Source organism: Cataglyphis hispanica, chromosome 3 (genome assembly GCF_021464435.1).
Source record: "Cataglyphis hispanica isolate Lineage 1 chromosome 3, ULB_Chis1_1.0, whole genome shotgun sequence".
NCBI lineage: Eukaryota > Metazoa > Arthropoda > Insecta > Hymenoptera > Formicidae > Cataglyphis > Cataglyphis hispanica.
The window spans coordinates 11,782,198-11,804,856 of record NC_065956.1 but is presented as its reverse complement, the minus strand read 5'-3'; the positions used below and the strand labels follow the sequence as shown (position 1 = coordinate 11,804,856).

The following is a 22,659-nucleotide window of genomic DNA, read 5'->3' as shown; positions in this document are numbered from 1 at the left end:
GAACAAATGATCGATCGATTGGTCGGTCAGTCGAGAGAAAGAGCGAGAGAGATTAACAAACGGGCATATCGTGGCTGATCGTGGGACACTGAGGGGGCCACTCGAAAAGGACCTCGCAAAGTGTCCAAAAAGGTAAGGAAACTAGCGGGAATCGTTTACCGGCAAGCAAAAAGACCGGAGTCATATGTATATAATGAGAAATGCAACTCGCACTGCCCGCTCTCTCACGCGATACACGAGAACCGTGCCGCGCTCGATTTTTCACTTGTAAATTAAGTCCTTCTATGTTCCTTTTTTCTTTCTTTTTTTCTTGTTTCTATTCTTTCTTCGATTATTTTTCCCACACTCGTTCCGCCATTTCTAGCGTAAATGAATGAAATATGTCTCGACAGCTTTTTGTCGAAAGATTATACTTTGATACGTATGTATGACAAAGTATTCGTTCGGAGAACGAGTAAAAAATTGCTTTTTTTCAGTAAATTACAAATTTGTTTTCTACGAAAGGAGAATATAGATTTTTTTTTTTTTTATAAAGGATTATACGTTTTTATGCAAAGAAATATTTTAAAATTTGTCAAAAAAAAAAAAATTTGCAAATACACAACTGCTGCTGATGAATACTTTGTCATCCGCGAGTTTATTTTAATTTTATTTTTTTACGACCTATATATTTTTTTATTTAACAACATATTTTTAATCTCTTTTCTTTTGTCTTTTTTCGACCGGCACACGCGTAGCGCTTGCTAATTCTAAAATAAAATTACTTACAATTTATGGTATAATCAAATTGAAAAAAAAATAATAGATTTAAGATAACAATTATGTAAGCTGTAGATGTAAGATAGTAAAACGCACAGAGACTCAAGTACTTTCGCAAATGGCAACCGAGACAGTCGAAAAACAGTACGTTAATTACGCGTGATAATGGCATGTTAATGACTTTTCCTTCACGAGCAATTTGCATTTTATTTGCGATCGAATTTTAACAAAGAGAAAAGCATGATGTAACACACCTTTACACCAACCATACCATCGTCAATTACAACGCGAGAGCAGTTTTAGAACGATTATATCTCGTACGTCATCACTCTTACGCGACGACATTTGACCCGTTTTACTCAAGTACTAAGTACCCAGGTCCTTTGTTGAATTTTCTAAGAGCCGCCGTAAAGAGCGAGAGGTTAAAAAAAGGCGCGAAGGCTAGAATGCCATTCGGGAATAACGAGATGACAAAGAATGGTAAAAAGAAACGAACTCTAACGAGAATTCTTTTACGCGTAATTTTCTCACGAACGTGACGTAGCACTTTAATTGCGGAAGAGATTAGGGAGGGTTCTTAAATTAGAGACCGCGCCTTTTCCTCCTTCACCTTTTCCTCTCCCCCCTCCCTCCCCTTCCCTCCCTCCCATCCCATCCCATCCCTGCTTTCTCGCCGTTAATTTCTAGCCGACGGAGTTCCGAAAAGGACGCGTAATAAAACATTCGCGTATGCGAATTCTGGCAGAAATTTCTCGAAAATCACGCAGACCGATATGTTCATTGTGGCGATTACGAGGAGAAAGTGGAAGATTTGAGGGGAAACGCAATTAGTCGTTGCGAACTTCTCGCAAAGATTGCCGTGGGAATACGGTACTTTATTAGCTAATCTCTCCCGAGAGACTTTTTAATTGCCGCTGCGACTTTCTATTATCCGGTTCTTTTTTCGGCTTTAAATAATTCCAGACATTAATCCGACTCGATGACGTTTGGCAAATTGGATCTTTGAGTATAGTGGCAGCTCTCTCAAAATCGACCGTTGATCTTATATATTGATTAAATGTGTGACGATGAGACATATTTCGCACTATTGCCTTCTTCGAAATAACGACAATAGAATTTGACTGAGATTACTCTTTTCCGGGATAACAAGCGGCAACAAGTTACGCGTATTCACATTTCACGCGCAATTTAGCGCACGATCCGCACCCTTCGATGGGAAACGAACTCGCTCGTTCGTGAAATTTCAGGTCGCTCATTACGATATGCTCATTCGCGGTGTTCGTCATCGATATATCCTTACGTAATTAAGGGAATCGATAAAACTGAGGAATGGAGATTTAAAGAAAAATTGAGGAAAAAGTTTTTAAAATGCACAAGAGTTTTAAATATATAGAGAATTAAATTATATAGATTATGTTATTTATAAATTGATGGCAATGAAACAACTGCGTAATGACAATATAAATATCATCAGACATAAATGCAAATGTTGCTTCTCATGTATATAAGTTTTTCCGAAGTATGCATTTTCTCGAAAGCATTTTTTCATAATTCATATGAAAAATACACGATACTCGGAAATATAGCGAAATTGCTACGAGTATAAATCGCCGAGTATATCAGGGAAAAAAGGGAATATTTTTCCTCAACCTAGAAAGCAGACTTTTACTCGCTCTTATTAATCTCGCGACTGAACTTTTTGCCACCAAATACGCGCTTTGCATCACATCGACAAGTTCATTTATCGATTTCAGATCTGTCTTTTTATCTTGCTCCGTTATCTCTGTCTACGTCTTTTGCACCGAGAAAGGTTAAGACACAAATTCCGGAAGAAAAGGAAGGGGAGATGACTTTCGATAGTAGTTCGAGGAGTATCGAAGGATACGACGTTCGCGCAGAAATCATCGCACATTTAGAGATGCGTTTAAAGAGGTTGCCGTGACGATCTAATGGGAAGCAAGATGCTCGCGACACCAGCAAATATCGCATCCAATGTCTCATTATTTTAACGAGTACCTTTTGTTATCGTCGTCTTGTCCCGAGCGTTGACTTCTTATATCTTTAAAAGCTCGACTGCGTCTTTATTCTTGTCTTGCATCGGCTCTCCGTCTTTCGCATTTTTTCTTATTTTTTTATCCGAGCGGTATATTTTTCATAAACGAGTTGTGATCCTTACAGGATCGAGTTAGATCCGAGGGATATCTCGCGATGCGGCAACTCATGAACTTTCATCATAATCGCATTTCGTGGAATTGAAGTGTTTTGGAAAACTGAACACGTACAATGGAATTTTCTTAGATTACCTGTGATGAAATTTTCGCTGCTGCTTTTTTTTTTTTTCTTTTGATTGACAAATATAAGATACTAAAGGAAAATGATCTTTTTCCGATCTATGTTGTTATTTCGAGATATCACTTTTTTTGCCAACATTCGTCTCTGATAAGAAGCATAGATCCCCGTCGATAGCGCGGAAAAAGCGTCGCGTGTCGTGTGGAAAATCCACAGAGAACGTTTGAGCGAGTCGATCGAGTCCGGTGATAAGCGCTTATGGCAATTCAGCTAGTAGGATCTAAGGAACAACCTCGCGAATACATAATCCAGTGCGATTCATCGCTCGCCATGACAAATGACATAAAGGTTGCGGAAGACTGAAATTACATCGATCCGGTGGTGGACGAAGAATGCGGATTAACGAGCAAGAATTGCTAGGAAAACGACAAGAAATCGAAAGAAAAGCTCTTATATACTCTTAGCACAAAGCTGACATTCCGTCGAAGTCGCGAGAAGGGATAATGACAATGCTAATGTCGTAAGACGATTTATGTAAAATAGACAGGGCAGGTAAAAAGAGATACGGAGAAAGCGAGGACGAATAAATAAATACCCTGCGATGTACAAAAGAGAGCCCGAGAAATTTCTCAGGATGCTTTTGACGCGTGTGCGTCTCAAGAAATGCAATAAATTTGAATACATAAGTAATGAAATGACGAACGAATATTATTTTGACGTGTTGTTATCGAGTAATGACTCTAACGTGCATGCAAGTTATATGTGCACTACAATTTACAAATGATCGAGAAAAATTTAAGTACAGTTTACTTTACGTGCAAGAGCGTCATTTATCTCATTTTTATGCGTAATTTATTATTTACATATAATTTGCAAGAAAAATATTTTATGTGACGTATCATGCAACGTGAAGAAGATATGAAGATTTTTAAGATATCGAAGAGCTTTTATATATATATATATATATACACATCAATGTCACGATCAAAAGTTATAGTTGCCGCACGTGAATGCAATTTAACGAGCTCGGCCTTGGCGAACCGACTATGGTCGCGGCTGCAAGTCGGAAAAAGCTCTTCCTGAAGATGCAAAGGAGTAGTGGACATTCTCAGGGTCAGGTCACTGACGACGACAACATCAGTCGTTGGGGTAGAAGCGATGTCTTACGCGGTAACGTGCATATATAGCGCTAGTAGAGGCGAATCGATGATTAAATCGTGCATGAAAAATTCATATGTGTCCCGCAAACGGATCTGAGGGAAAGAGCATTTCCATGTGCGATTCTGTAACTTTGAGTATTCAACCGCCGGTCAAAATTCAAAAGTAAATAAAATGAAGAAATTTTTTTTCAACTTTTCAATTACATCTAATGTTTGAGCTATACAAACAAAACTTGTTGTTCTCTCATACTTTTACGATATTTACGATAGTTAAATTAAAATCTATAAATAAATAAAAGAGAGTGAATTTTTTATATGAACTTAATTTTTTTCAATATTTTTATAATGAAGTGTCTTTAAGGAAAGAATTTAAAAAATTATAATTTTGAAAATAAAAAAAGTATGCCTAAGAAAAAAAAAATAGGAAAAGACGCTCGATTATATCAATGGAAAGAGCGTCGCATAAACAAGAAGCCATAGATATGCGCAAGTTGCATTGCTCGGAAAATATTTAAAAGAGCAGCGTGTAACGTGCGATTGATTCAAGCGAATCAAAATTTTTAGCTGAAAAGAAAAATTTTTAGTTCAGCATGATGAAGCAGAGGAGAGGCGACTCGTCTACCATTAAGGTCATCGTATAGCATGGGCATCGAGTTAGTAAGCAAACAAAATGGACGGAAGAGAGAGGGCAGGATTTCGATTACCTCGTACATTTCGCCGCACGATCCTAACATGACCTAGTAGAAGCGACGGCGGGTGGGGTCATAGGTTACGTACATCGCTTCCGGTATTAACGACAGGTACTACCCTACTACCATCCACGAACGGTCAGCCCCCCCAGTCGTTGGTCGGTGGTCGAGTTTTCGGCTTTAGCAAGTCAAATTTATGTAGATGTCCGCTCGTCGAAGGCAAACGAGGTTACGTGAAATTTCCAAAGTGCCATTTCGCTCATTCGATCGCTAGCAGCTCCCTAAGTCTAAGGTCGAATCTTCCCCGGGCGAGCCCCTCCTGTTACTCCCGAGGAATGACATAAGTGCTCGGGAAATTCGCGGATTCTCTCCAGGCGGGAGTTGCTCGAGGAGAATCGCGTCGATTGTTAGATCCTTTGAATGCCGATCGCTCTTGTACTCGGGTCTTGATTAATGCAATCATTTTGCCTTTATCCGTCCAATGCTCGCAATCAATTGCATTATGTAATAGTTTCTGAGAGAACTTAATCAAAAATATTATAAAAATTTTTGCAGCTTTACTATTTTTTACATCATTAAATTTTAAATTTTATCTAAAACGTATTACAAATATATTGAGTTGTTTTATATTGAAAAAGTTCAATCTGCAATTATATATAATTTTTTTATTTAGAGATAAAATATATTGCAATTTCTTGTATATATATTACTTACACACATATATTTTAATAAAAAATTGCATGTAGCATTACAAAGTAGTATTCAGAGCCAAATATGTGATGACATTGATCAATGCATTCTGCGGAGGAGTTTATTATAATATTGATTTATGCATAATTTTAGACGGCACAGTATTCCATAAAGATAGACTCGTGACAAGGCTGCCGAAACGAATTTTTTCATCGCAACCCTGTGGTTTGCATATTATATTGCGACCTGCATTCATAATTTTTTCCATGCCGTATTAATAAAATCAAAGATAAGATCGAAACTGTCTCTTTAGAGTCTCTTTCGCACATTCAAATGAGATGTTTCAAAAAAAAGCGAGAACCAGATATAATGAGATATCGATCTCTGTACTTTTATGTTAAAATATACTCAGCATAAATATACTTATATATATATCTAAATTAATATGCTAATATTAACTTTGATACTTTCAATAATAAAATTGGCAACTCTCGATAAAAATAATGGCCTACTTTATATAACCGCAAAGTTTCGACACACACACACAGAGTCTCTTCACCTATATTATATTTAAGAAAATATCGTAATGATGATTTTTAACCGCAATTATTTGATAATCTCATCTTGTTATTGCATTTGGTACAATTTCGAATCAACAATGATCATACATGACACTTTGTCGAAATGTGTATCATCTCTGTTTATTTATATATAAGGAGGCGAGAGACGACACTCAATCCAAATTGAAATTGCCTGTCGGTTTCGGCTTGGTGTCATTAATATCCATTGATATAATTTACAAAACAATCGGGCTGTGTGCGATGCTTTCCGTCGGTTGGACGCGGTGAATGCTGATTCTCGAACGCGGCAAACAAAAATTCGTCCGTCGCATCGTGCTGCAGTTGTTTGTCAGAGCAAGGCAGCTCACGCGTGGACACGCTTGTTTATTATCGACCGGGATTGATTCTCAAACGTCCACTCGCGTTTCGCTCGTTTGTTTATTCGTTAAAGTGCAAGCCCGCATAGTTTCTGCATCTGTTGCATCTCGCAGCATCCCCTACACGTATAACGATACTCATGTGAACAGGAAGAGAATAAATTTTTCTTTTTTTAAGTTTATGCTGTATGTTGAAAAATACTCAAATATATTTTGCTAAGCGATGTTTCTAAATCGGAAAAAAAAATTGTGCAGTTTATCTTGTTAAATCGTATCGCAGAACAGCGTGCAGCAACACACACACACACACACACAATTATTAAAACGCATATATATTTTAATGTCTGATATGCATTTACAAGCATTTAAAAATAATTGCTACGATAGTATTATGTATTATGTATTCAACAACATCTAGATAATAAAATAATTCCTTCTAAGGATTTTATAGCACAATTCGTTTTATAATAATAATTATTTATTATTTTTAGAAGAAATGAGATAAAGTTACTTTATTACGTAAACTTTCGTATATTTGAAATGATCCCATTGTCAGTCTTTATATTCTTTACTAACAATGTTCGTTTAATTCTACGCTAGATATACACGATTGTCAGTAGCAAATCCTCGTTGCTGCAAACAAGATCGTAAAATGCAAATTGCTCGACTTGATGCGCCACAGACGTGATTGGCCTTGGATAAAGCCTCGTAATTCACAATCCTCGTGAGAGTCGAGAGTACGCTGTTCAAGATCCGTTTCCTGTCGCGGCACATCAATATTTTATTTATCAATCACAGCTGCGAAGAACATTGCATTTCCTGATGTCTAAAAAATTCCCAAACATGCGAAATTCTATTTCGAGACATTTAAATAATAAAATAATGTAATTAATAGGTAAATTGACGACAAAAATGATTTATAAATAATATATATCATATATGACTTAAGTAATATACCAACATAAAATGAACAAGTAGTGATTACAGAAATTTTCCTGTTTTGATTTATATTATTTTTGTAGACTATGATATTTACTTATCTGAATTATCAAGATATATATATTCTATTTTTTATAATTTTTTTTTATAATAATTAATTGATTGCACATTTGTATGACTACTTTTGATGAAAAGCATCGTTATAAAATATAACTAAAGAAAAAAAAAAAAGATTCAATAAGTCTGAATTAGCCTCGGTCGGAAAATATATGTGCTGAATCGGCATGCAGTTTCGTGCTGTTTCAAAGGTAGAAACGATATACGATACGTTACGATATCGCAAACCTTTTGTGTCTCGACAGAATTCTTCTCTACCCTTGCTGAAGTGGACGCAAAATGGGGCAGAAAAACGAAAAGGCGGGTGTAGATCGGTAGGTAGGCAGGTAGGTAGAAGAAAAAGTGAAACGGAAGGGTCCATGGTAAGCGAAGCGTTCGATAAAGAACGAAACAAGTTGCGATCCACCCGCGGAAACTCGTCTTTTTTTGCCAGACGCGAAAGTACTTGAGCGAAATGGAAATAATCGGAAATCTACCGGAAGACTTGCCATTGTTTTCCTCTCATGAAGGAGAAAAGAGAGAAAGAGGGAGAGGGAAGAAGTTTGACAGACGCGACAATCGGTTCCTTTCTATTTCTTCTTTTTGATTGTTTTCATTTAACTGTCTCGCGTAATTGATATCCGTGTAATAAAAGAAATTAGTTGCGTCCTTCGACATGTCGGGTTGACTTTTATTTAACCGCGTTGTCGCGCTCACCCTCTCCCTCGACAATTGACGCGCATGTAAAGCTCTCTTTGCAGGTCGACGAGATTAAATGCGAGAATTGTTCGCGCGTTATTTATACACGTATTGTGCGCATTTGTCGCATAGTTACGGCGCGCGATTCAGTGATTAAAAATGTTTTTATTGTCGGTATTTAATTCGCAGATCGATACAGTAATAATGTACAACATTGTAACGTTTATTAAAAAGCGATAAATAGATATAAGGTGAATAATGAAGAGATTACTGAATAGCAAATGATTGATTGTTATCGAAGCGTTAAATTCGTCGACCGTCAAAGTTTTTGCAGTTTCTAACTTCTAAAATAATGTAATGTTAAATATAAGTTATTTTCTGGTATCTTTCTGTTTTGCTGAAAAACAATTGCGATAAATATGTATTGCGATAAATATCAATCTTACGTAAAATATATTGACAATATATTTGTTGTTTGAGTTGACAATCATACCTATTTATTTTGATTAAACCTTTATTTTAATTTTTAATCGAATTTATCTTATATTGATCAATATTATTTTGCAAGTTGGAAGCTGTAAAAGACTTTTTTTTTTTTTTTTTAAAGATTTTTACATCTTGTTATATATATATATATATTTGTGTGTGTGTATGTGTGTTTACTAACGCTTAGAATAATGTTCCTTGAATTTGGACGCAAAGTGTATGGATACGTGAATTTGGTACGAAAAAATTCTGCATACATATTTTATTAAAATTATAAAAATCTTGTCTTATTTTCTAAATTGATAAATTGATTAATGAATTATTGATTGCAAATTCACGTATCAGAAGTCAAATTTAGAAAAAAGAAATATCTAAATTCAAGTGAAAACTTGTTGCGTTTGCACGCTCAGAATGCTTACCGAGATATGTCAGCGTGTGACATACGCAATCTGTGTAACCGATATAAAGTGAAACTATGATCACAAAGAATTTGATATGTAGACAATTTATTTAAAAATCGATCAAAGCGAGAAATATAATTGGAAGGAACGTGCAATCGTATACAATTTTTAATTCTGTTTGTTAAATATTGCTCATAATTGGTTCGTGTACGATGCAGAGGTATGCAGAGGTATAATTATCGCATTTTAAGGCAATTTAAAAATTTCACGATAAACACGTTCAGAGCCGCAATACAAATTGTTGCCAAATTGCGCAAATGCGAATCTGCATCGAACGACGCATATTTGATTACAGGATTCGCGCGTGGCCCCGTAAAATTGTCAAAGTTTCCTAAATTTTATTCAATTCAGATATATACTTCCATCATGATTGCGCCGCTTTTATATAATTACACTTTATTTCATTATTTCGGCTAATAATTATTACGTTTGTACTTTAATGGAAGCTGTTTCATCTACATAAATATTTCACTGCTAAAAATTATCTTTTATCAAATCGTGATATTTTCACACTTAAAATTTTATTGGTCATCAATAATAACAAGTTTAAAATTTTTTTTTCATATATATTATGATTGTCATATATAAAGCGATTTTTTTTTTTCTTTTTTTTTTTTAAAGACTCGAAATGTGACCTAAAAAGACGATGATAAATATAACCACGCGCGATTCTCGAAAGTTGAACGATAATAGATAGAAATCTCTCGTGAATTGGAAAGAAGTTTCGGTTGTTCTAATATGTGCTTCTTCTTATAATTTGACAGGTGAACAACGCAACAGCGAGGGTACAGACGAAAAAGCCGCCGACGGTGCCGAACGGTAAGTCAAAACTTTCTTATCCCTTTTATCTCTCAGATAACTTTCGCTCTTTGGAACTTTCTCTCGAGCCCTTTAGCACTTGAACACCCCGAGCACTGCGACAGAGTTCCATTAGAGCTTAAACATCCTATATAGCGTGTTGCGCATCAGATTAGCGGATTTTACGCATATATTGTAAGGAGAAACATCGGAGATAGAAATATTACGAAAAAAAAGATTGCAAGATTCTTAGGATAAGGTTTATGATAGGAACTAAAATTTAAATGATTTTATTCGTGCTTTTAATTACTTTTAAAAATATCGTACAACTGAAACATTTTGAGCCGAAAAACTTAGACAGTCTTCTCTCTTCAAACGTAAGATTATATTCCGATTATGTATGTAATATTCACGTGTATGCGCGCGAGAAAATTATGCTCGCGGATATTTGATGCGTGAAATTGAAGTTTCATGAAACGCAGTAGAAACTCGCGATAGAAAAATACGACCGTTCTTTCGAAAGTGGTTGGTGAAATGGTCGATCGCGCGGGGTATTACTCTCGCACGGTGTAGTCCATCGTATGAAATAATAAAAAAATATAGAGCCCCGTATATCATTTCTATCATATACGATTTATGCTGTACAAACGTCGAGCGCGTATATTTTTCCGAAGATTATTTCCGCGGGAAATATACATTTTCTGCGTTCGCGCTGCTCGTTCCCGACTTTGCCGTAAGAATGTAAAGATGTAAAAGAGTCCTCCCTTATATTGCAAAATAAGAGGAAAGAAATCTCGCGCATAGCCCTTTAAATTCCACAATTTTCTTTTCCGTTTCTCTTTTATCATACGCATCCGGGTGTGAAATTTGCTTAGTGTGGGCGGACAAAAATATTCCGGGCGATTTTATATATATATATAAATATTACATACACAAATATTTAACTTATTTTCTATTTCAAGAATACATTTTTTTTAGGTACGTAAATCTGAAATTCAAATTTGAAGAATATCGGAAAAAAATATGTGCACATATTTACATATGGAATCTTAAGCATAAGTTATTTTCTACAATGTGTGAGGGAAATAAAGTTTTATATTATTTTAAAAATCAATACGTCAGAGTTTAAGAGTAAAGTTATATTTGTAAGAATTTTAATTATTTTGCATTAAGTTTTTAACAAAAGAGAGAGAAAGAGAAAGAATGTATAAAATATTTTTATTTTGTTTAATTTTACATTGTGCGCACATCTCTTACGAACACACAGCAAAAGCGTTTTTAAACCAAATTTAACCTCATTTCGGTCCTTCATATTTTTCGCCCGATTTAAATTGCGGCTTAATCTGGCTTACTCGATGGGCTATCAACTGGGAAGAGAACACATTGCAAATATGTGGCATTACGTAACCAAGCGACTGCTCCAATAGGCTCTTTGCCGATTATACTTTATGAGGTCCTTCAATCCAGCAAATATTTCTGGGTCGCAATTAATAATCTTTGCAAAGATCTTTATTTAACACAATTATCGCGTTTAATAATGACATGTAATTAAAAAGTATTCTAACAAAAAAAAAAAAAAAAAATTAGAAAAATGGGTCATATATCCAAATACATAATAGAAAAGTGTCAATAAACTTACGAGTAATAATAATATATAATTTTAGACAGAAATTTTTATTATACTTGACACGATTCAGCTAAATATCTCACATTTTGAACTTGCTTTAATCAGGAGAATCAGCCGAGATTGATGTGGATTTCTTCTACTGAGGAAACTTTCTACTCAAAACAGCCAAGCTAGTCGCACGCGTGCACATGGTTATAAATAATCGATACTTGAAACGGTAATAACGATCGTACGGGCGTTGCCAAGTATTTCCTAACGTGAACACAATTCTTGTCAAGGGATTCGAATTCGCAGAACGCCGAATGACGGCGGTGTCGCGCAATTGACGTCTCTAATTATAACCGCATTCATGATTCCGCTCAAACTTGCGTAGAAGGACAAATACGACGAACTTACAAACAGATATCTATTTTAATTAATGTGTCATTAAATTCTTCTCTTTCTATAAATTTCTCAAATAGATCTTTCAACAGCACATCAAAATATCGTCGTTATTTATTGAGCTTAAATCAAATTATAATTTCTACAATAAACATAATTACGCGCGCGAATCTCTTAATTAAAATTATAAAAATATCTATTATATATCGGATTATTCATACATGCGTTCAATTACGTTACAGCTTATGCATTTGCATCTCGCGAATCTGAATCGTCACGATTTAATCGCGAATCAAACGGGACTTTGCGGCTGGAGTGATTCTCGTCAACATCGATAGATGAATGTTCTCTCTATCGAGTGATGGTCTGTACGCCTGAGGTTTAATTCGTACCCACGCACGCGACATGCAATTATCGGAATGCTAAGGCTCGCGCCCTCAGCGTGCGGCCGGAGAGACGTTAAGATCAATTCGGTCCATTTGGCGCTTGCAGGTGCACACGTTGCCCGTGTACGACGCCTCTAATAACCGCGATTCGCGACAACTGTCGATGGAGTGTGGAATGGCCGAGACGCCTCTCGCCTCTCTACATTCGATAGTATCGTAATTTCGACAGTGCGTCAGCAATTGATATTCTGGTATTTTTTTTGAAAATTTGGAATTCTGATTTCAATCTGATTTCATCGACGATGAAAAGAAAATTTAATGAGTTAATTCTGTTTTTTACTTTTCTACACGAAGTAATATCGTGGTTAAATTCAAGGAGACTCTTGAAAAGAATTGCTGTACATAATAGAGACATTAATCGACGTGAAAGGCGCTTTGCGCGAATTTTTCTTACGTCTTACAACTGGAAGGTCTGTATAAGACGTGAGTGAGATAAAAACGACATTTAAGTTTTATTCCGCGAACTTTAACCGTGCGCATTCAGATGCTAATAATACCGAAAGGAAAATGTATGCACGCCTAGATTCGGAGCCGATATAAGTGAATTGAGTGCGTGTGCGATTAGATTTCTCATTATGCCATTTTTTTTTTTATAAGAGGCGATTAATACATAACATATACAAATGACTTCTACTTGTGTCATTCGATATGAAAGTCCATATAATTTAATATAATTTATATAACATATACATTATATAATATATATTCATAACGAATTTTTTTAAACTTTTGATTATAGCCAAAGTTTAGAAATAATTGATACATCACGATATTATTATAATATAGAATACCAAGTAAAATATATGCACTACAATTCTATTGCAAAAGTAGGACGTTTCTAATTATAGGAACTTGTTGGGCGGCAAATATAGGTACGGCAATTCGCCTCATTATACAGCTATTAATCTTCACTCGAAAGTCATGTATCTTCGAAAATAAGTCATTATTTCTATCTTACTCGAATATAGAAAGGGATTTGAATATTTAAGCATTGATTAATGACTTTAATAAAAGCAGCTCAATTCGAATTCTCTCGAAATAGAACGCACATAATTGCGTCATCTGCAACATATTTTTATCCTTTTAAGATATAAAGTAATTTTAATACTATTGCACTCTCTATGGAATTTCTCATTATCCAACGTGTGCAATGTACCGAGTATGCCGCTTCTGTCTGCAAATTTATTTCGCTCTGGTCATATGGGCTTTTTCTTCTTCCTCTACTTCTCTGTAAATGCACCACCTGTATAAATAACGTTGAAAGGAGACTGAGCGAAAAAGAGCTGCGCGACTCAACCCCGTCGACCCGTTTTTCGCCACTAGTATATGTTTTTCCACCCCTGTATATGTCTCGGATCGACAGGATTTACAGAGCCGAGTCATAAAAATTGCACACTTGCCCTCGTCCGTCCTACTTTCTCTTAAGCGGCGATACACGGTCTCTGGGCTCTTAAGCGGTACATAGAAAATTCAGGAGCTCGACAATTTTAACGGCTCTGCTTTAATTTTCCTTATGTGATTTCCCTAAATTAATTAAAAAAAAAAAAAATTACTGAACATTATTATAATTTTTAATTTAGAAAAGAATTTTTTTTATTAAAAAGAATCATCTTGAATATCATACAATATAATTTCCTCTGATATATAATATATATATATATATATTCTCTCTCACGTTTTGAGAATGTTTTTTCCGCATTTTGCTGCATTAAATTAACATCTTTATTTATTATACAGCAAAAGCATGGCGACAGAATTTTATGATTTTTTTTTTTTACATCTGAAATGCGAGCCATCATGGAGAACATTCGCCACGATTACACCCATATTTCCGTGCTTTATCTTCACTTCCGTCACTTAGCAAGCGGTCGTTCCTTCGCGCAACCGGTCGCGTTTTACGGATACGCTTCCGCTCGTTGTCTTCTTCGTTCGCTGATTCCGTGAGAATATCGGTATGTATGTATGCTACCTGATACTTATAATTTACGTAGAGTCTCGCTGTGCTCATTAATTGTCGCGTAAATAACACCCCGTAGCACGACATGCATACATTTTCTCGTTCCTTCGTTTCCTCTTTCGTTTCTCTCACGAGTCGTTACATGCCTCTTTTTTTTTTCCGAAGCGAACCGCCGTCTTACATAGCCTCTCCTCGTGCAAGAAAAAGTGCACCGCAACACACATCGAAATAACGCACGTAATATCTGACTTTCGCGAAGAAAAAAATTTTTTTTCCTAACTTTGCTCTTTATCGCAAACTTTTTTGCTTTTGCAAAATTGTTCGTCTTAAAATCACAACTCTTTCCTTCTTTCCTTCATGCGCAATTTTCATTGTTATCACCGATGATTTAGAGTTTGATATATCATATTATTATTAATATTCTTTTTTCTTTCTTACATATTTATTATTTTATTTGTGAGATGAGATAAAATATATTCTGTGGAAAAGATTTTTATTTCGGCCAAAATTGTGTGTGGAGATTCTTTTGTCTCGTTTGTTAATAGATTCATTGTTATCTAATCGACATTCGGTTTTTTACTTTCTTAAAATCCAGGAATACTTTCAACGAGAAAAGAATCAATTACGTATTCAATTGCGTCTGAATCGCACATTCTTTTCACGAACTTTCCGTTTTCGTTTTCTCGCTTGCGTTGCAAAGTCGGCCGATGCCGATGGAGAAGTAGCGTGAAAAAAATAGAACGATAGCGCGAGAAATAGAACGACAAAGTTTGATCGACCCGCGCAGGGCTTCGTTTTATTAAAAAATTTTGTTTTTCTTCCCATCGCGCGCGATGGGAGAGATCTCTCGGTAGCCGTTATCGTCGCGCTGGATAGTTAATACCGGAAACGGGATTTAATAGAATTACAGCATGTTTTATATGCGCGCCGGCATTTTCGCGCGAGAAATTCGCGGAACAACGGAAAGCGTACAAAAGGGAGAAACGAGAATTTCACGCGCCACGGCGCAACGTGTTTGTGTAATATTTGCATGATATATTTTCGATGCGCATGCCCGCAGATCCGATAAGTTTTATGCAAATCGGGCATCATTGTCGGTTGCGCTCGATAAATAAATCGACGAAGAAATCGCATCTTATAAGGTAGTTTTTATAAAAGTGGAACGAGGGCACGTTTATTTTCGTGGATCTCGCAGCCCTGTCTAAAGATGTGTTGACCTGATATATCGAAATATCGCGCGAAAATTGGAATAAAGATGGGACGAAAAAGTGTAGAGATTTCTTTGTTTTCTATATATTCTGTATATGTCTACAAATAAATAAATATTTAACAGTATTAAGTGCATGCAAATGTGAATATAAATTGGCGTAACTGCGCAAGACCTTCTTGCGTAAACACCGGATGAATATATAAGAATACATATACTGAGGAATTTATAAAATAATTATGATCGAAAGAAATAATTCTTCGACATTTCTATTTTACACATATTTCACGTCTTGTCGTGAAACTAAGGGAAGATTTCACGTGAAATCAGAGAAGGAGTAGAATTCTGGTGGCGCAATAAGATATAGCAAGATTCGCGCAAGATATAGCAACATTCTTGAAAAAACAACGTCGTTAGTCTATCAATCATTTCTCTTTTTGCTTTTTGTTCCGTAGATATTGACCATTTGCTCTTCTACTTGGATCGTAGAAATATATTATATTAGTTGCGTACAATAACATTTTCAAAGAAATTTAAGCTTAAATTGTTGTAGATTAATCTTGTTTTTTCGCGGATTATTTTATTTTCAAAATTTTTCCGAACTGAGAATATGTATTGTAGTCTCTAAATAGTGGACATTATTAGGACGATTTTTTAAAGATCAAAAATGAAAAGCGTATACGAATATATTATATATATATATATATATATATATATATATATATATATATATATATATATATACATACATAGGGTTTCTTATATTATATGTTTAAAAATAAATTTTATTTTAAAGAACGCGGTATACGTGTTAAATTTAATGTAAAATATATATATATATATATATATTTAATTTAATTAAATCATAAAATTTTAATTAAAAATGGAGGAGCAAAAGTGCGCGCTTGCATTTGCAATGTCTGTGATTCTAATCTAAACGAAAAAGCTACATAAAAAATATAGCTTATGCAAATTTACACAAATATTTTTATCGCTCTGTCGAGTCTAAATTTATATGTAAATTCAGATTTTTCTTTATCAATAAGCACGACTACCGTGATAATCGTTACATCCTTCCAGTCATTATCCAGCTATATCAAAGACGAGTAAAATTTGCTATCAAAGGGCCGCCATCCGATCGTTCATTTCCGCTTCAATCATCATTTATATCACGCTAGCTTCGCGAATCTGGCGAAAATCGGGGTTGATACCAATCATTAGACATGTGCGTCCGCGAGGGAACTAACAGGGGACAGACATCGCATCCGGTATCATCCCGCTTATGGATCATCGCGACCCATGATACCACACCAGCTGTATATTCGTCGTTGAGAAGAACACGATAGAAACGATGGTGGATCTGGCGGGCGACAGGGAGGGGGTTCCGAGGACGAAGGGCGAGTAATTCGCCACCTTCCGTTTCATTACAGCTGCTTTGCCAGAGATACAACCGCATGGCACGCAATCGCGCGATCAATTCTGCCGTTGGTATTCGTCAGAGCCACGGGCGTGCTTGGCAAAATCGCATCCCATTACGCGCACGTAGATCATGCGTCATTAAGGTATCGTCGTGCTTAAACACGGTTGGTGGACCGATCTCCATCGGAGGATGCGATGTCTTGAAACTTGATGTATAAAGAGAAAAGCAGAAAAGAAAATTGTGCGAAATTATATATAAGATAACTTTATGATTTTAAATATGCGCGTGTGTTGTATTGTATATTTATTCGAATGTTTTATATTCATATTGATATTACGTAATTCGTATTCTATATTTATGGAAAACATTGTTTTATCTGCTTATTCCTTTATTCAAATAATAATGAGCGTATCGATTCTCTCGATAAACCGCCTATGAAGAGATTGATAATATTGATCCGTTTCACAATTAATTATTCGATGGTATTAAGTTACCAATTAATTAGAAATGGATTTAATGAAAGTACTTTATAATTGATGCGCGTAGAATGTGAGGAAACTTTAATAAGAGTTCGTAAATTTTCGCCTAATCTTTTGTCTAATATAAAGGGGAAAAATGTTGTGACTCGTACAAACGCATATTTCTGAGTCCGTGAAGTGTGATTTGATTTTAAAGCACATTTCTATGCGCATAATCTCGTAAAAAGTGCACCATAAATCACGCCCTAAGTATCAAACTTTCCCCGTCTTATTCATCTCTCGGCGGTAACAAAATCGAAGAGTATACACGCGCCTCTCGAAAGAAAATTGCAATCTCAGGTTTTATAAGATGATGGAAAATGTGCTGTCGATAGTCTTGCGTCCGTTCGACCAGAACCAAAATCTTCTTGTTACATAGTTCCCGCGGCCAATTAGTATTTCTTCGAATGTAAAATCTATTTTCCATTCCAGTAATATATACTCTTCATTTATCTTGTGAGAGAAGACTGACTTTAAATATATTACTATAATAATAGAAACGAGCACATTCATACGGTATTATCCGATGATATTATCAATATTTCAGGTAAAAGATATTCTGTATCTATAAGTAATTACCCAAGTAAAAATATATTATATAATATATATTAACAACTTATTTATTATCATTTTGATTTAACAATAAATTATTGTTAAAAAGAATTTCACAGCAAAGTTTTTGCTCGCTTTGAAAAGAATGACTAATTTAGGGCATACGGGCGCGATCTCTCTAAGTCTTAAGACAATCTTTAGCAATCAATCAACCATGTCCAGCGAATTACTGCAACTTTGTTGTTGCGCACAATAAAGACAAATGTTTTAATTACACAGTTGTACAAAAATTGTTCATTAAATTGCTTGATTCAATTTAAATTGATATTAATATTATTACAGTCTTATCACGCTTGCTATATTATCCATAGTAAGTTATATAATTCTCTCTGAAAAAATAAATATAAGAATTGCTAAAATATAATTTACAATTTATATTCAATTACACAAGATTGTGTTGGCATCATGTATGTACGACAAAAATAAAATATAACGCTAAAATACATCGAATGCGTTATTTTTCTTTACGATGAAATATTTAATTGCGTTCGTAGCTAGCAAACTAATAACGGTGACATGGTATATTTTCGGTTTAATTCAAATAATCGTCTGTCTCCTATACATACATATACATGTATATGTACACATATACTTCGTTAACATATTACGTCAGGTTATATAATTGCGAATGTCGTTAAATACTCCATTAATTATCTTCGCCGATCGTGCGACAAATGCGATAGCTTCATCGTTGAGGGCTCTGATAAGGGCTTGGCGTCGATAATGAATCGAAAAACGCCGCTATAATTGCAAAATGAAATGTTGCATAGATATTTTTTTTTCTTCATTAAGATAGGACGCGAAATACAATGTAATGTGTGTTTTTTTTTTTGTTTGTTGCAGTGTGCGTACAATGGCCCGAGGGTAGGTGCTTCCATGACGTGCCAGAGCCGGCACTGCTGAATCTCTACTTCGAGTTCCGTGAAAACTGTCACGGCTTCTCCTGAAGGCAACGACCAATCAGGCAACGACAATGACGACAATGAGACACACGGCCGTCGCGCTCTTTGTCGAGCGTGCGGATCATCAGTACACTTGAATATCGCGCGAAAAAAACACTTTTGAGAGATAACGTATTTATTTAAAAGTCTTTCCAACAGCCGCCACACACCACGACCAAGCCAAAACGAATAACCACGTATAGCCACACAGAAAAGGGACCAAGGTCCTCTGTTTTTCATTTACATTGATACATTCTATTTCGCGCAAATTTTAGAGACGCTCGTCGAATGGACGGAATCGACGGAAGAAAAATGATTCCTCACGGAAAAATAATAGCGTGAAGATATCGATTTGCACAAACCTGATTCTATACAAACACTAGTCGAACTTTTATTTGATTGACGAAATTAATTCCCTATATAAATTACGTATGACAGTTTATTAAATGATACTGAAATTTTTTCAATTTTTTTTTTCTGTTAATAGAGAGACTTGAATTTAATCAAATTTTTTCATGGATAAATAAGTAACAACGGATATAAATTAATTAATAATAATAATTATATCATATAAAAAAAAAACGTGCAATTTTTTCGGAAATTACGGAAAAATTATTCAATCTACCGCCGTTTCGGTTCATTCGAATCGCGTCTCCGTGTGAAAGCGACACGATGCAAAGCGTGGTGCTCGTGTATCGTTTCTGGTTATTATTATGGATCTCGGATGACACAGGTCTAACACTGACCCCAAATGGGTGCTCGGCAAAATTCTCGCTGAGCATGTGAAAACGGGATCTTTCGCGTCCCTTCTTTATAGGGTTCTCGATGATCCCAGCAGAAGCAAGGTGGGTGATCCAGAATATTTATTTACCTACAACTAATTGCTCGTCGTTCAGCCAGCTCGGGATTAAAGACTTTCTCCTGTTACATACACATGTTTATGTATCTTTTTTTTTTTTTTTTTTCTTGTACTTGTCTTATTTAATCTGGGAGAGAAGTATCATGCTCAGCCCTTCCTAAGTTTCTCTTGCACAACCAATTATTTTTGTTGTTCCTTTCGAGCCGAAGCAAAGTCGTTCCCCCTGTCTTATCATCGCCTTTGTGGTAAGAAAACTACGAGGGGTAGTAGTTTTGCACTCACGCGGAGAAAAGTGCGTTAACAAAGCACTCGGGACCAAAATAAAGTTATGATAATGGAAGAGAAGTACGTTTAAAGAAAAATTAAGCAACAGAGCATGCTGAACAAAAACATCATTGTCGTTTTATGAAAAACATTTTGATATGACTATATATTTATCGTGAAATCCATCATTATTGAAAATTAAGTACAATTTTATATTAAATTATTTATATCAAGTTTCAGTAAACTCTGATATAACGTTTTGTAACACGCGTTATTCTCCACGTGAAACAACATTCAGAGCATTTAATCGTCTTAAGATTGGCTATGAAGGGCGTAAGTTTTAAATTAACGCCCTAATGCGATAATTTAGGAATCAAAATAATTAAAATCCAGAGGAAAACTGATTGCTACACGTTGCATTGTTTTGAAATTATAATTCAGACAAGAATTTAGTTCGCGAGATAATACTTTGACATTATATTTCAGATTCCTTTGAATCTCTATACATTTTTACAAAGAGCAAAAATTGAAAAAATAGTTTTATTTAGCTTTAAAAGTATTTTTATGTTTTTTTATAACAAAATTTATTGAAACATTCTGTTTTTTCGTTATTGGAATATGCATTTCTCGTTTTGAGTATGTATTTTTATCGATCCGACTACAGAAGCTCTTATTTAAAAATGTGTTACTATTTTTGATCTATTAAAATGGCAACAACAAGCAACATAGCAAAAAAATTTTTTTTTTCTTTTTTTTTATAGATGTATTGATTCGATAGTTTGGTAACTTTAAGTAAATTTTTTTTTTCAACACATACAACGCGTATATAATATATATACAAACGTAAAGCCTAGTGACAAAAAAAACGATATCTTAATATCTTAACAACTTGTAGATTTAGATTTAATGAAACGACTACAGGGTATAAAGTATTAATGATAGATAATTATATATAAGTTTTTTTTTTTTTATACATGTACGAAGTTTTTATCGAGACTACAGAGGCAAATATCGATTTATCGGCATCATTTATCTCGCTCATTTGTTATTTTCACAAAGTCTAATGACAAATATCGATTGTTAAAGCAACGCGGAAAATACTATGAGCATATAAGTTAAATGTGCCAAACAGATACAGGGTATTGATTTTAGTGATCATGTGAGCGTTTACCTTAGAGATATATTTTGTATAATTAGCGTACGCGTAGATTATTTACATATAGGATGGAAGAGATACGGCTAGACTTTAAATGTCGTTTAGAAAACATAACGTAGAATTAAAATTCATGCGATTCTGCAAGTGTATAATCTGCATCAATCATCGTTCTTCCTGCTATGTATTTTTATATTTACGTGATTTTTATAGCTGCGAACGACCGCTTTTCTGTCATGCTTGGTGTTAAAACGTATACTTGCAGGATCCCACGTAGGAAGACGTAGAACAGTATTACGCAACCGCATGACTGTACTCTATTACAGGGTTAAACTGACATTCCAAAGATCGTGACATCGATTATTCGCCAAACGAGTAAACTGGGGTAATTTGCTATAAAATAGCCGTAGATGTGGAGTGACGCGATTTATATTTTGCTTCTATTGATCAATCTATTGATCAATGGTGTGCCATAATGCCCCACTTTACAAACATAGAAAGTAGATTTTTACTGAGATAAATTGATAGATTAAGACACATTAGTTAAGACATATTAGTGCATAGCGACTAGCTCATATTGTTAATTGTCAAATGGAAGTGTTTACATTTGAGCGATTAAAATCGCATAAAGACGCGTAGAAGTATATTTGTGGAAACAAAAATTTAGACTTCAAAAGTAAGACAAGGAAAAAGACAGACAACAAAAAGGGACGAATTAATTAAATGGTATTAATATGAAACGAAAACAAGAACGTGACAAGTATGTGATAAGTAGAAAGAAATCGCTGTTTTTCGCAAAACAAATGGGTAAATTTTATACGAATTATAACTATTCTTATATATCAATGAAATCGACAGTAGTTTCAATTTTGCGTCAAGCTCGATGATACTGTTGAAAATCAAAAAATCCTTTAAAAATTATAAAAAATTAACTATTTTTATAACTTTTAAACTGTAGATATAAAATGTGACAAGTATTTGCATTTTTTAGTATACATAAATTTAATATATATATATATATATATTATAGATAGATTCTGTGAATATTATTTTATCTTTCATATTATTGAAATTAGATTGAATACACACACACACACACACACAAAATATATTTCAATATTAATATTTCGAGAAGAACTGTGTTATCGAGGCTTGGAGCAAAACGAATAGCAACAAAGCAAATCGTTAATCGATACAAGAGCAACTTGCTCTTGTCACTGTTCACCGAAACAAATCTGCGCGACGCACAAGCGATTTATCACATCTCAGTC

General features: G+C 34.9%; 1 protein-coding gene across 9 annotated transcripts in view; it reads left to right on the top strand.

Moving 5' to 3' along the window:
• The window catches only part of LOC126859263 (RNA binding protein fox-1 homolog 2), a 250,378-nt gene that overhangs the window by 186,320 nt on the left and 41,399 nt on the right, over positions 1–22,659 (top strand). For all 9 annotated transcript variants that reach the window (XM_050610362.1, XM_050610366.1, XM_050610361.1 and 6 more), the window contains 2 exons: positions 9,970–10,024; positions 19,015–19,035. In XM_050610362.1, the coding sequence (XP_050466319.1) occupies positions 9,970–10,024; positions 19,015–19,035 (76 nt within the window). The remainder of the gene's footprint in view (positions 1–9,969; positions 10,025–19,014; positions 19,036–22,659) is intronic.